This window comes from Alligator sinensis, unplaced genomic scaffold (genome assembly GCF_000455745.1).
Source record: "Alligator sinensis unplaced genomic scaffold, ASM45574v1 scaffold377_1, whole genome shotgun sequence".
Classification (NCBI taxonomy): Eukaryota; Metazoa; Chordata; order Crocodylia; family Alligatoridae; genus Alligator; species Alligator sinensis.
The window spans coordinates 2,215,586-2,230,189 of NW_005842047.1; the positions used below are offsets into that span (position 1 = coordinate 2,215,586).

The window sequence follows — 14,604 nt, forward strand, 5'->3', positions numbered from 1 at the left end:
GGGTTGGATTAGATGACTTTGTGAGGTCCCTTCCAACCCTAATTTTCCATGATTTTGTGATTCTTCTCTTTGCAGAGTCAGTGCTGCACTGGCCCCTTTGCTTCAGGCTTATATCCCCTGAGCTCCTCCTCTTCCACTCAGGTGTTCTGACTGGCCGCAGGTGTGTCTCCTCTGCTTCAAGAGCAACCTACTACTGTTTCTCTGGCTCAGCTGCAGCTGTTCACCTGTGCCTACCTGGAGCTCTGCCTTACTACTGCTAGGCAGGTAGCCAGGTGGTTGGCACTTGCAACCTATAGGTCCCTGGCTACCTGCTTCCCTGCAACTAGATGTATTCACCTAGCTCCTTGTTCTGTCACCTGGCACCACTGAAAACAGTCTAGCTCCATCCTCTTTTGAACCCTCCCTTCAGGTAGTTGAAAGCTGCTATTAGATCTCCTCTCAGTCTTCTCTTCTTTAGACTAAATAAGCCTAGTCCCTTCAGAAGTCAGGCACCGCAGCCCCCTCACCATTTTTGTTGCCCTTCGCTGGACTCTCTCCAATTTGTCCACATCCTTTCTGTAGTGGGGGGCCCAAAACAACACAGTACTCCAGATGTGGCTTCACCTGTGCCTACCTGGAGCTCTGCCCTACTATTGCTAGGCAGGTAGCCAGGTGGTTGGCAGTTGCAACCTATAGGTCCCTGGTTGCATGCTTCCCTGCAACTAGATAGCTCCCTGTTATACAAGCACCCTCCCTTGGAGAGCACTCCATGACACACATTTCCAGATGCAGTGCAATTTTTAATCTGTGGGTTAAGAATTGGTCCCTTGAAGGAACATCTTTCTCTTTTGATTTCTCTGGTGCATGCCTTATGCCACCACTTGTGAGATGATGATCTATGGAGGACAGCTGTGGCCATCTGCATCCATTCTAGCATTAAGATTATCCTACCACAGTGGACTTCGTATTTCAGAGTTGGTATTTTAGAACCAGTTCTGGCCTCTTTACCCAATTTAAAGGGGCCATCAGATCAAGAATTAGGTCCTCAGTTATTGTTGTGTGATTGCACTAAATTATTCATGTGAATTGTGAGTTTTGTGTTTTATTGTGACTTAAATTTCTGTAAGAATGCCTGAAGTTAGACGCTGGTGAATCTACAATGAACTAAATAAGCAAGTTCTCAAGAGAAAACCAAGATTTGCTACGAAAAAAGGTATCTAGCCATTACCTTTTGAAACACTGGCCAGACCCAAAGCCCTATAGCCCCCCAAGCCCTCCTCTAGTGCCTCTCCTGCTGCTGGCAGGGCACACAGCAGGGCGGGAAGCTGATCTGGACCCTGGCTGGGATCTTGCAGTGATGACAGCAGAACCCGGAAGTACTTCCAGTCCACTTTCGGGTTTACTACCGAGCACGTGGAGGGCTCCTCCGCACTCTGGTGGAATGCTTCATGTGCCCCAGCATTCACAAACTGTGCTGGTACCTCAAGGTATGTAGAAAAAACTTTTAAAGTTGTGTCTATGTCCGAATCACTGATTCTTCGAATCAGCATCAAATCTTCAGATTCGGATTCAGTCTAATTGAATCAGGGACATTGATCCGAATCAATGGATCGAATCGCTGTCCCTGACTCGGACTGAATCCAAATTGAATAGGGCCCACTTTGCACACCCCTGTTGTGTGGATCATGCATTAGATCCCATTGTGCCTTTACCTGCACATGTGGAAGAGTGCTTACTGTTGTCTGACTAACCCAGTTGAGTTATATAGTCCTGGAAACAGGTACAGTTTTCATAGACATTTGGGCTGGAAGGGACCCCGGAGGATCATCGAGTCCAGCGCCCTGCCCAGGGGCAGAAAGTCAGCAGGGATCATAGGATCCCAGCAAGATAAGCATCCAAATGTCTCTTGAAGGCGTTCAAAGTGGGTACTTGAACCACCTCCAGCGGCAGTTTATTCCCTACAGTTATTGTGGGTACAATAACTAGTTACTGTAGTTCATTTTGTTGTGCAAAACTCAAAAGTGTTGTACAGAAATGCCATTCTATCTAGCTGCTTGCACAGCACTGCTGTTGTTGATGGCTGTTGGCCAACAAGGCCATCCTTTGTTTTCACTTTGGTTTAAGTCAAATCTGAACTATTGTTTAGGAGCATTTGTTCTCTGAAAATCAGGCGAGAAGTTATTCAGTTGAACCCACAAATCTCACACAGTCTTTCCTTATAATGCATGCCAGAGGCAGACAAAGTCCAACCCACAAGCCGGATCAGCAGTGGACTCCATTTCCTAAGAGCCCCTGCCCGCATGGCTGGGGCCGGTTTCCATGGGTACCCCAGTAACCACGCTATGATAGCACAGAGCTGGGGTTTCCATGGTGACTGGCTGCAGCAGTGCGGGCAGTGCACCAGTGGCTCCAGCCTCTTCCTGGTGAGGGGGGCCTGTGCTGAAGGCGGGAGCAGGGTGGGCAACGGCATTGCTGGGAAGGGGTGGCTACAGTAAATTTTGGGGTAGCTATAGCCCCCCAAGCCCTCCTCTAGTGCCTCTCCTGCTGGCAGGGCACACAGCAGGGTGGGAAGCTGATCTGGAGCCTGGCTGGGATCTTGCAGTGATGCCAGCATGGTCCAGAGCCAGGGTAGAGCTGTAATCCGCAGCCTGCACACCCTGGGCAGGGTCATGCCAGCAGTGGATTGTGGCTCTGCCCTGGCTCTGGACCACATTGTCATCTCTGCAAGGAGCCAGGGCAAAGCCACGATCCACTTCCTGCACATCCCTGCCTCAGGCATGCAGGCTGCAGATCACGGTTTTGCCCTGGTTCTGGACCATACTGTCACTGCTGCAAGATCCCAGCCTGGCTACGGAGCAGCTCCATGCCCTGCCGTAGGCCCTGCCAGCACTGCTGCAGCCAGTCTCCATGGAAATCCTGGCCTCATGCTATCACAGCATGGCTGCTGCTGGGGTCTCCATGGAAACCAGCCTCAGCCACACGGGTAGGGACTGGTGGGAAATGGAATCCGACCCTGGCTGGATCCGCCATTTTGCCCAGCCTTAACGTATGCAGACAAGGTTCTTTGGCTAAATCTGATATCTTTTATTAGACCAACTTAAATAGTTGGAAAAAAGTTTCTTAGCAAGCTTAAAAAAATAGTGGGAACATTTTTTTCCCAACTATTTAAGTTGGTCTAATAAAAGATATCAGATTCAGCCAAAGAATCTTGTCTGCCTATGTCCTTAGACCAACATGGCTACAACCTACACCCCTGTAACGTTGATGTGTGCAGTACACTTGTCTTTGTCTGCTTCCTAGGCAAGAATGATAGTAAGCAAAGGTTGGCTGAGGGATCAGACCACTCAACATGCTGCCAAATGTTGGCTCCCTCTTCTCTTTGCTGTTGCAAAGTAGATTGCTTATTGTGTTGATTCTGCTTACCATGTTTCTGCCAACTTCTAAATGTAGGACATGAACTCCAAAGCAAAGATGTAAGAAGAAGAATGAAATGGGAAGCTCAAATGATGTGAGATTAGTTTAATCACAAATAACATTTTTATGACCTCAGTGTCATGAATTTGCATTTTTGTGATGGGGATAATTTATAAGAAGAAATATGAGATCACCTGGATTTGTAGGGGGATGTCAGTTAATGAGGGTTTTCCCCCATAATAATGAAACATATATACAGTGCGTCTGCAAAGAATATTTTCAGATCTTATTTTCATATATGAATCCTTAAGTACATTTCATAGATTTCATAGACGTTAGGGCTGGAAGGGACCCTGGAAGATCATCGAGTCCAGCTCCCTGTCCCAGGAGCAGGAAGCCAGCTAGGGCCAAAGGATCCCAGCATGATAGGTGTCCAAATGTTTCTTGAAAGAGTCCAGAGTAGGTGCTTGCACCACTTCCAGAGGGAGTCTATTCCAGGCCTTGGGGGTTCGGACAGTAAAGAACTTTTTCCTTATGTCCAACCTAAAACGGTCTTGGAGAAGTTTGTGACTATTTGACCTTGCCATCCCTTGGGGTGCTCTGGTGAACAGGCGTTCCCCCAGATCCTGATGTACACCCCTTATATACTTACAGGCAGTTACTAAGTCGCCCCTGAGACTGCGCTTTTCCAGGATGAAAAAGCCTCTCGGCCTCTCATCATAAGGCCTGTTCTCTTGCCTTCTGATCACGTGCATGGCTCTCCTTTGGACTCTCTCAAGCTTTTCTACACCTTTTTAAATTGTGGAGCCCAGAACTGGATGCAGTATTCCAGTTGCGGCCTCACCAAAGCCGAGTACAGTGGGAGGATAACATCCTGAGAGTTGCTTGAGAAGCATCTATGGATGCAAGCCAGAATTTTGCTCGTTTTACCAGCTGTGACATCGCATTGGTGGCTGATGTTCATCTTGTGGTCAATCACGACCCCCAAATCCCTTTCGGCCATGGTGCTAGCAAGCGTAGGTAGCACTGCTGAGCCTATAAGCGTGATGCGGGTTTTTCTTTCCGAGGTGGAGTACCTTGCATTTTTCCATATTGAATGTCATCAGGTTTTTATCTGCCCATTTTCTGAGCCTGTCAAGGTTGGCCTGGATCATCAGTCTATCCTCAGGTGTGGACGCTTTACCCCAAAGTTTGGTGTCATCAGTGAACTTGGCCAGTCCGCTTCTGACACCAATGTCCACATTGTTAATAAAGATGTTAAAGAGTAAAGGTCCAAGGAAGGAGCCTTGGGGGACACCACTGGTCACGGAGTACCATAATGATTCACTTCCATTGACTACTACTCTGGGTCTGGCCTCGGAGCCCATTTCCCAGCCATCAGACTGTGCTGTAGCTGAGGCTGCAGTTGGCCAATTTTTCCATGAGGAGATCATGGGACACCAGATCAAAGGCTTTTTTAAAGTCCAGATATATGATGTCAATCTCTTCTTCTTGTCAAGGTGGTATGTCACCTGGTTATAGAAGGAAATAAGATTGGTCAGGCAAGGCCTACCCACAACAAACCCACGCTGGCTGTTCCTCAGGATGTTGCCATCAGCCTGTTTGCCGAGAATGGTCTCTTTGATAATTTTTTCCAAGATCTTCCATGGGATAGAGGTCAAGCTGATAGGCCTATAGTTCCCCAGATCTACTTGCCTCCCTTTCCTGAAGACAGGCACCACATTGGCCTTCTTCCAACCTTCGGGCACTTCACCTGAGTGCCACGAGTTTTCAAAGATCCTTGCCAGTGGCTGAGCTACAATGCCTAGCAGCTCCTTAAGTACCCTGGGGTGCAAACTGTCTGGACCAGCTGACTTGAAGGTGTCCAGCCACTCAAGGTGTTCCTTTACATGGTCTACAGCGATGTAGGGCTTCACCCTGGCTGTCCCGCATCGTGTTAAGCAGGGTGGTCCCTTTGAGCTGGTGAAAAAACGACGCAAAATACCCATTAAGCAGGTTGGCTTTTTCCTGGGGGTCGGCTATCAGTTGTCCCATTTGGTTTAGCAGGGGTCCAATGCTACCCTTGTTTTTCTTCTGACTCCCCACATATCTAAAAAAGGACTTTTTTATTGTCCTTGATACATGTAGCCAGTTGGAGTTTGGTTGCAGCCTTGGCTTTCCTGGTTTGCTCCCTACAGGTCCAGACCAGTACAGAATACTCCTTGTTTATGGTGATTCCTGTCTCCCATCCTTTATAGGTCTCTCGTTTTAGATGCAGGAGGTCCATGAGTTCCCTGCAGAGCCAAGAGGGTTGCTGTGACTTTTTGCTACCTTTCCTCTGAAATGGGATGGACATCACTTGTGCTTTCAGGATCACTCCCTTGAGGAGCAACCGCTCATCTTGAACTCCTCTTCCTGTCAAGTCATGGTCCGTTAGGGCCTTGACAACAAGCCTCCTGAGCTTATCAAAGCCAGCTTTCCTAAAGTCGAGGACTTCTGCATTGCTGACTGACTTGCCAGCTTTGCAGTGGACAGTGAACCTCATCAGCTTGTGATCACTGTCTCCTAGCTTCCCTTTGATTCTTAGGTTGCTAACTAGATCATCCTCCTTTGTCAGTACCAGGTCGAGCAGCCTACATGACATTCAGTAGGCATTTTGGTATGATCTTTCTATTAAAGTTTAGTTTAAATCTTAAAGTGGGACCTCTCACTTATTGGCTATGTAATAAGATTGCAAAACACTGACACTCACATTCACATATATCCACAAGTTATAGTAGCTGTTGGTATCAATGGATGGTTTGCCACTCATCTACAATGAAGTCATACAGTAAAGGTTTGAAAGCTGTTTCTGTCATAATACCATAGAATATTAATTATAAGTGTATTCTGCATTATTACAAATATACAATGTGATGTGTGGCTTTGCTGTACATTGGTTTAGTGCCACAGTAGAATTTTAGTTCACTGTATGTTTACAGATACTGTAACTTTAAATCCTTAATTCACACCACAGATTGACTAAAATGTATATGCTAAATATTAACTCTGTTAAAGCAAGAGCTATAAATTAAGTCCATATTCAAAAGAGAGCCTAAAATCAAAACTATTAAAAGCTCAAAGATGAAAAACTCTTAAGTAAATTGAACAAATAATATGCAAGATGAGAGAAAACACAATTCCTTAAGTCTTTATCCAGACTGTTAATGCATGAATATATGAAACCATCACTGCCTTTATTATGTCCCTTCAAGAGAGTTCTTAGAGGGGTATGGTCATGTTTGTACTGTGCCATGTTTATACTACCTTGAGGGGTGATATGATAGAGATCTATAAAATCATGAAGGTTGTGGACAAAGTGGATAGGTAATTGTTGTTCACCAGGTCCCAGAATACTAAAACTAGGGAACACCCATTGAAGTTAGTAGGAGACAGGTTTAAAACCAACAAGAGGAAGTACTTTTTATGCAGTGCATAGTTTACTTGTGGAATTCATTATAACAGGAGGTTGTAGAGGCAGAGACATGTCCTCTGGCTCCTCTAAACCAATGATGATGTATCACTCCTGCCACTGTCAGAGGCAAGATACTGGATTGGGTGGATCATTGGTCTGGCACTTATTTTTATGTACTTATGTCAGATTACATGGTATTTTGTGGATGTTTAGGTCTCTATTAAAGTGAGGAGGTTTTCAGAGGTTAGTAACAGCTCTTTCTGTATTAGATAATTTTTCCTTTCGCATTTCTTTCCCTTCGACAGAATTATGACTGTGTGTTCTTGTCTGGCTGAAGTACTAGAAGAACACAAGACTGTTGTATGTTCATTGACAGCTGTCATACAAAAACAAAGAATCTGGAAAATGAAAGAATAGCATATCAACAAGACAGAAAGATGCGGATTATTTTAAAACAAAGGAAGTCAATTATAGGGAGAATAGATGCTTTTTTTATTTACACTATCTGATTAATATCTAGTTAGAATTCTGAGTTCAGTGTTATCTTAATATGAAATATTTATTTTCTGTTAGGTCCTGTCCCCAACAGACCTGACATCTACCCTAGCAACAATCCTGTTTCTTCAGACTTTAGGGACAATAATTTAATATTTCTTGAAAACAAAGATACCTAAACCATGTTGTAAAATATTCTGTTCTATAAGTACTCCCTATGATAGTTTTAAAATGTGATCCTCACAAAAAATCCGCCTTCCTGTACTGTTGAGGAAAACCCTGCTTAGAAGACTGTTAACAACAGCATAATTCCGTCATGGCTATTGCTAGCATAACTTCTATCACAGTAGGAGCAAAGTCTGGTATATAAATAAATTAAGATACAATGTGATTTCTTTAATAGCCTGCATTGGCTATTAGCAAGATTTTCTTATGGTATTTGAGAACGGTGTTGTAGTTAATCACAGGGATCTGTGTAGTGTCCATTCTGCTTTCATCATCACATAAAGAAGAACCCTTGAATGTTGCATGTAGTCCTTTCCAAAGAGTGAGTTTGTCAACTTTACTAGGAACACAGGGCCAGATTCTGGCAAGTTTCTGCAAGGTGCTAAGTACCCTGGAGGCTTATTAACTTGAGTAGAAATTGAGAAGGCTAAACACTTTGTGGGACTGAATTTCAAGTACCCAAAAGAGTGGAAGGTGACCTGGGGAACTATGAGATCCTTTGATGGGAGTTGTACCTGGTCCCTGTTGAGAAGAGATCAGCACTGGCTCTTCTCACAGGGACCCACCCATCAGACAACCTATGTCTGTCTCCATGTCCAAGCACTATTCCCCATAGCTTCTCCCACCAACTCTGGGGAAAATGGGAGGAGAGGAAGGATGAGTAGTGCTGAAAAGTACTGCCCCCATTAGTCCCTATACCAACTTTTCCCAGGCTTCGAACAGCATGCTGTGCTGGGTGTGGGGGCTCAGATGTGGGGTCATGTATTTTCAGCTGCCTCATTCCCCTCCCCTGCTCCTCCCATGCTCCGGGAGCTGGTGGAAGGGGACGTAGGAAATGGTAGCTTTTGTCACCAGCATTTAAGTCCTCAGAGAAGCAGCAGCAGGACCCATGCTCCCATCTTCAGGTACAGGGTGGCCATATTAGATTTTTCTCTTATTCAGAATCATATATGAAAATATGTTGCATCAGGAAGCTTTTGGTGCCACTGTATAGAAAAACTAAGCATTTGATTATGTGGGTTTTTTTTAATCTATAGATGCAGCAGCTTGAGAGAGAAGTTATAGATGCTGATCGTCAAGCAGAGAGAGCTTTTCAGCAGGTACTTCTAAGCTACACAAGTGTGTCTGCTAGTTATAACTTGAAAGCGTATTGAAGTGATGTTATCAAAGGAAAGTGAGGAAAATTGCTAAATTCTTTAAATAGTATAAAAAGGCAGGAGCTCTTAGTTTGTTGTTAAATGTATAAACCTCTCTTCCTATAGTTGTTTCTTAATACATTTGGCAGTTTGGCTTCATACCCAGTTACGGACTATGGTACAGTTATACCTATCAAAACAAATCTTTAAGTAAGTATATATGGTGCACTTTTTTGTTATACAGTATTTTTGATAAATGATGTACATATGAAACAAATATGGAAGGAAGGGAGAGAGGAAACAGTCCCATGGTTCTGAAAACTATAAAAATATAAAATCAGCTATTTGTGCTTTACTATTTATCATAGCAGCTTCTCATCAAGCGTGAGCACTTTCTCTGAACAGGAACAGTCTCCAGTGTTCATTCTTTTCTTAAAGTTGTCATAATTCATGGGTTGGTTTGGTCCATAAACATTAAATGGGATTGTTTTGTGAAATGTTCAGTTGCTAAACCAATGTCTAATGAAAATACACTCTTAACAAACATACATACATACATACATGTGCATCAAAATGAAAATAAATGACTAGTCATATGTAGTGTAACAGTAAGCTATAACATTACTTTATATGGAATTCACCCACTGATTATATGGAATGCACCTATTAATGCGTATCTCTCTTTAGAAAGTACTAGGATCCCAGTCCAACAAAGTGAGGTCACAGGCTAGTGTTCAGAATAGTTTCACAGGAAGCAGAATATGTGGCTAGTTTATGAATCCTAGTAGCTTTGGGCAGGATTTGTACATTAATATGTACCTCTCATTCAAAATGTGCAACTCTCTTCCTTGAGCACTGAGTCAATGCTGAAATGCCTAAGAATTCACTTGTGGGACTGCTGAATCGCACATAAGAGAAAAGATATATAAATTCCAACCAAGAAGTGACTAGCAAGTGTAAATCTCTTTTTTAAATCTGGGCCGTAGTCCATATGTTTTAAAAAGCATATTGTAGAATTCTAAGCAAACAATCCTGTAATTTAAGCCAAAAAAATCTACTTGCTCTGGTTATGGTTCAGGAAAGCGTTTTTAGTTGGGTTATTTACTAAAGCACATTCTTAACCTTAAGTACTTAAGTGCTTTCTTGAATTGGATTATAGCATGTACTGGAATGCTGTCCTAATTCAGGATATCATAATTTAGTTCAGAATACTTGACTATATATTTGGCATTGTTAGAGCATAATTTTAATAAAATAATCCCAAATCTTGTTTCACAGATTTCATAGACGTTAGGGCTGGAAGGGACCTCAAAGATCATCAAGTGCAGCTCCCTGCCCCAGGGGCAGGAAGTCAGCTAGGGTCAAAGGATCCCAGCAAGATAAGCATCCAAGCGTTTCTTGAATGAGTCCAGAGTAGGTGCCTGCACCACTTATATATATGTTATATACTTGTTATATATGCCGTGTTATACAAGGCTTTCAAAAAGACTTCAGACATGTATTTATTAATCTGTTATCATACATGTGAGGAAGGAAAGTGTTCCTAATATAGTCATCATGTTCCATCCATTTTACCATCTCTACTGTGGATTCAAAGGATAGATCCGATATCAGAAAACACCACCCCAGTTTAACATTGCTATTGATAACAGATACTAAATTTCATTAACAAAGTACAAATTGTATATATTTGCAGTTAATTAAAGAACTTTTCAGGACAGTGTTCAGCTTTAAATGAATGATAAGTTTTTATTATCAATTTATGATTAAATTATTAGATATTTTTTTACTGTGTTGTTTCTTCTACCTAATAGGTGCAGGTTATGGAAGAAAAACTAAAAGCAGCTAATATTCAAACCAGTGAATCAGAGATCAGATTGTATAAGAGGTGTCAAGATCTGGAGACTTTGGTACAAGAGAAAGATGACATTATACAAAACCTGGAGCAGCAACTTGAAGAACAGGTTAAGAATAATTCAGTTACCAAAAGATGAAATATGAACACACTCTTAATTGTGAAATGGGCAAATAAAAAATAAGAAAATTTTTTAAAATTCTTTGCTTTTGTCTGGTAAAAGTATTGTTGATATGTAGCATATGAACATGTACAAAGTTAGAAATCAGACCTGAGAAGGAAAGTCAGGTGACCGTCACATAGGAAGTGGAGCTAAGAAGGAACTGTCCATTGGGGATTTTTTTAGAGGTGCATCAATACATCAGTCCAATATCAGATCCGTATCGATATAAAAAAAACTGGCTGTATCGAATATTGACCTGATTAAGTGTCCATGCTGTGCGCAGCACTCAGCAAGGAGCAGAACCGGCTATTTGGAGATCTGCGTCCAGCTGGTAAGTCCAGTGTGGTGGAAGGGGAGGGGAGAGGAAAGGGGTGTGGTGGGGGGGGCGGGCAGATCAACATGTGTGGGACAGAGTGGCGGCTTGTGGGAGAGGAGGCGGTTCCTGCTACTGCTTGCACCCTGGGAGGGTGTGTGCCCCCGGATTTGCATGGGGCAGGGTGGGCTGCACCCGGGGCTGCACAGGGCTCTTGTCAGCAGGGGGTGGGCTTGGAGTGGGCACTGACAGTTGGCACCGGCGGCTGTGGGAGCGGAGTGGTGGTGAAATTTGGGGTGGATGCAGCATCCTCCCAGCACCGCTGGTGCTCACTTCAAGCCCAGCCCCTGCAAAGAAGAGCCCCAGGCAGCCCTGGCTACAGCTTGCCCCGCCCACTCAAATCCGGGGGCACATGCCTCCCGTGCCCTCCCAGGGTGCAAGAAGCAGTGGGACCCATGGCTTCACCCCCCTGCCCCTCCCTCACCCCTTCCACCACACTGGATTTACCAGCTAGAGGCAACTGTGTCAAAAATCAGATCAGTATTGGCCGATATGCCTCTTTAAATATTGGCTATTGGTATTGGCCCCAAAAATGTCTATTGGTGCACCCCTACTTTTTTTTTTTTTATTTTGTAGTTGGGGTATATTAAATAAATGAGTTTTTTATTCTCAAAGTTTATTGAGATTTCTTTTCTAAGACATTGTTAAGAGGGATGTTCTCTGGAAATACATTTTTCCTCTCCCTCCCCTAGACCTCCTTTAAAAGATTTTCATTTTTGCAAGGGAAATAGCAGCCTCTATTAAAAATTCAAAGGATTCATTCATCAAATAATTTAACAACTTTTGTGCTAATCCAATTAATGTAAAAAAGAAAGAGATAAAACATAACTAGAGGTAGTCAACAGAATTTGTGTCTAAGGTGTTGCTCAGGTGGGCTTTTTGTCTTATTTCAGAAGCAAACAAGAATACAAGAGGCAAAAATCATAGAGGAAAAAGCTGCTAAAATTAAGGAATGGGTAACAGTCAAACTTCATGAGGTATGTCTTCTGTTCTGATATTTATAAAACAAACATGATATGATAACAAAAACACAGTATGATAAGATTTTTCATTACCCTCCCTAGCATCCCCCATCATTGATTTAGCAATGCCAGTGGATTCGTCCTGAATGTTCTGTTTAATAGCTATTAATGAATGAATCTATGAATTTGTCTAGTCCCTTTTTTAACTTGCATATCCTTTCTGTCTCTACTACTTCCTGTGGTAATGAATTCCCCAAGTTAACAATGTGCTGTATTAAAAAGTACTATCTTGTGTTAGTTTTAAACCTGTTTTCTACTAATTTCAATGAGTGCCCCCTACTATTAGTATTCTGGGACTTGGTGAACAAGAGTTTCCTATTCATTTTGTCCACCCCCATTTATAATTTTCTAGACCATCCTCATACCTTCCCTCAGCTTTCTCCTTTCCAGACTGAAGAGTCCTAGCCTTTTTTGTCTCTCCTGGTATGGTGGCTGCTCCATAATCCTGATTATTTTGATTGCCCTTTGCTGTACCTTTTTGCCATACAAAGAGGCAAAAATGGGGAAGAAAATCTTGCATTTCCCTGAGGAGTTGTATCTATTGGTTTAAGGAAAAAATGCAAGATATTTCTGAGAGTGCGTGAGAGAAGAGGGGATTCAGACTGGCAAGAGAAGACTATTCCTGTGGTCCATGACTTTCCTTTTTCCCTTCTGTTGCACATTGTGCTCATGTGAGCAGGTTTGTGTTTAATATAATCCCTGCTGTACACTCACTGTTGGTCAGTTTGCAGGATGCAAGGGAGAACAGTTGCCTCCCTTTCTTCTCTCTCAGGATAATAAAAGCTTCTCCTATCACAGGTTATGATTCTTGGTGCCCAGCATTTCTTCCTACTGTTCCTTACTTTTACTGTGTTTTGAATTGCCAATAGTAGTCTAAAATCCAATTTAGCATTAAATGAAATACCATGTTTACCCAAATCCAAGACACCTTTGAATTTAAAATGCCCCCCTTAAACCTTAAAAGGCAAGGTTCTTTGGGTTGATGTGATATCTTTTATTAGACCAACTGAGTAGTTGGAAAAAGGTTATTTGCAGGAAAATGTATACATTTGTTAAGGTATAAATAACATATAATGTAAAAATATATAAATTGTTTAGGTATAGAGTCTAGTTAGTGGAGGGTCATCTTAAATTAATTGCCCTGCCCCACTGCTACAGCAGGGAAAGCAGTGGCAGGGGGGCATGTGGCTGGGGGGGAGGGTTAGGCAGTCCCTTTCTCTCTGTCCCCTTCCCCCACTTCTTTCCCTTGCAGTCTGCCTGCCCCCCTCCTGTCACCTCTGGCCCCTGCCACCTAAGCCTGTCCCCTGTAGCCTCTGCCCCCCACCCTTGTTCCACAACCTCTGTGCCTTCCTCCTACTTCACAGCCTCTGTCCTTTCCTCCTCCACACTGCAGCTCCATTTCCTCCTGAGCACAGAGCACATGGAAGCATGGCCCTGCCTGGCCTTAAACCTATGTTGCAGGCCAGAGCTGCTGCTGCTGATGATGATGATGATTGGCCACATGCTATGCCCCACAAGGGAATGGAGCTGGAGCCAGAACTATGCCTAACAGTAAGCAGGGTGTAAGGCGCAGAGGCAGGCAAGGCGGGCAGAAGCCATGGGGGGCAAGCAGAGCAGGGAAGAGGCAGAGGTGGGCTCAGAGCCAGTGTGAGAGCAGCAGCCACCTGCACCCACTCACTTTTTACCTGAATCCAAGATGAGGGGCTTCCCCCCATGCTGAATGTGGGGGGACAACCTTGTCTTGGATTTGAGTAAATATAGTATTTTGGTACCTATATGTCAATTACACAATGACACCTTTATATATATATATATATATAAATCTAGTAAAATTGTCATACTCTTATTTTTTTTAAGTACAAAGTTGAGAATATTTTGCATTAGGTTTATTATTTTGGTGAATAATGTGTCAAGATGCAGTTCTGGGCTAGCCAAAAATATTTATAAATTCAGGTCAAGTTTGGCACATAAGTCAGGCCAAATAAAGAAAATGAAGAAAAGATTTCACAAATGTCAAAATGAAATATTTTGAGGTACCAGGTTACAGTCATGAGAGTATTTGGTATTGAGACCCCTTTATATAGGAACAGCTATCTAGTATGTTGGAGGTTTGGGTTAAGATTCTTGCTCTTCCTGATTCAGAGAAGTGTTTAAAGCAAAGTGTCTTAGTTCCCTGGTAAGTGCTATAGCCACCAAACTAATCTCAGTCTGTCTTGTTGAAGCTGTTCTACTTGTATGAAATACTTAAATTACTTAAACATTCTTTGGAGCATGCACTGTAGCCCGAGTGCTGCTCTGAACAGGGTGAGTGACTTAACCAGTAGTAGGCTATAGAGCAGGGGCAGGCAAAACACAGCCCACAGGCCACATCTGGCCTGCCAGGCCATTCTATCTGGCTCGTGGGACCCCTAAACATTTTAGTAAATTAATATTGATTTGCTCCTGGCCACCTGTCAAAAGATGACAGGAGCCAGGGGCAGTAGGACCCAGGGAGAGCCAGCAGCAGGAG

The 14,604-nt window shown here is 43.2% G+C and overlaps 1 protein-coding gene across 10 annotated transcripts in view; it reads left to right on the top strand.

Moving 5' to 3' along the window:
- Positions 1-14,604, top strand: part of PLEKHH2 (pleckstrin homology, MyTH4 and FERM domain containing H2) — an 86,195-nt gene that overhangs the window by 19,707 nt on the left and 51,884 nt on the right. For 8 of the 10 annotated variants that reach the window (XM_025203211.1, XM_025203210.1, XM_025203208.1 and 5 more), the window contains 3 exons: positions 8,584-8,646; positions 10,497-10,646; positions 11,967-12,050. In XM_025203211.1, the coding sequence (XP_025058996.1) occupies positions 8,584-8,646; positions 10,497-10,646; positions 11,967-12,050 (297 nt within the window). Of the gene's footprint in view, positions 1-8,583; positions 8,647-8,808; positions 8,893-10,496; positions 10,647-11,966; positions 12,051-13,488; positions 13,647-14,604 lie in introns of those variants that run through there. The other 2 variants (XM_025203214.1, XM_025203215.1) reach the window with 2 other exon arrangements.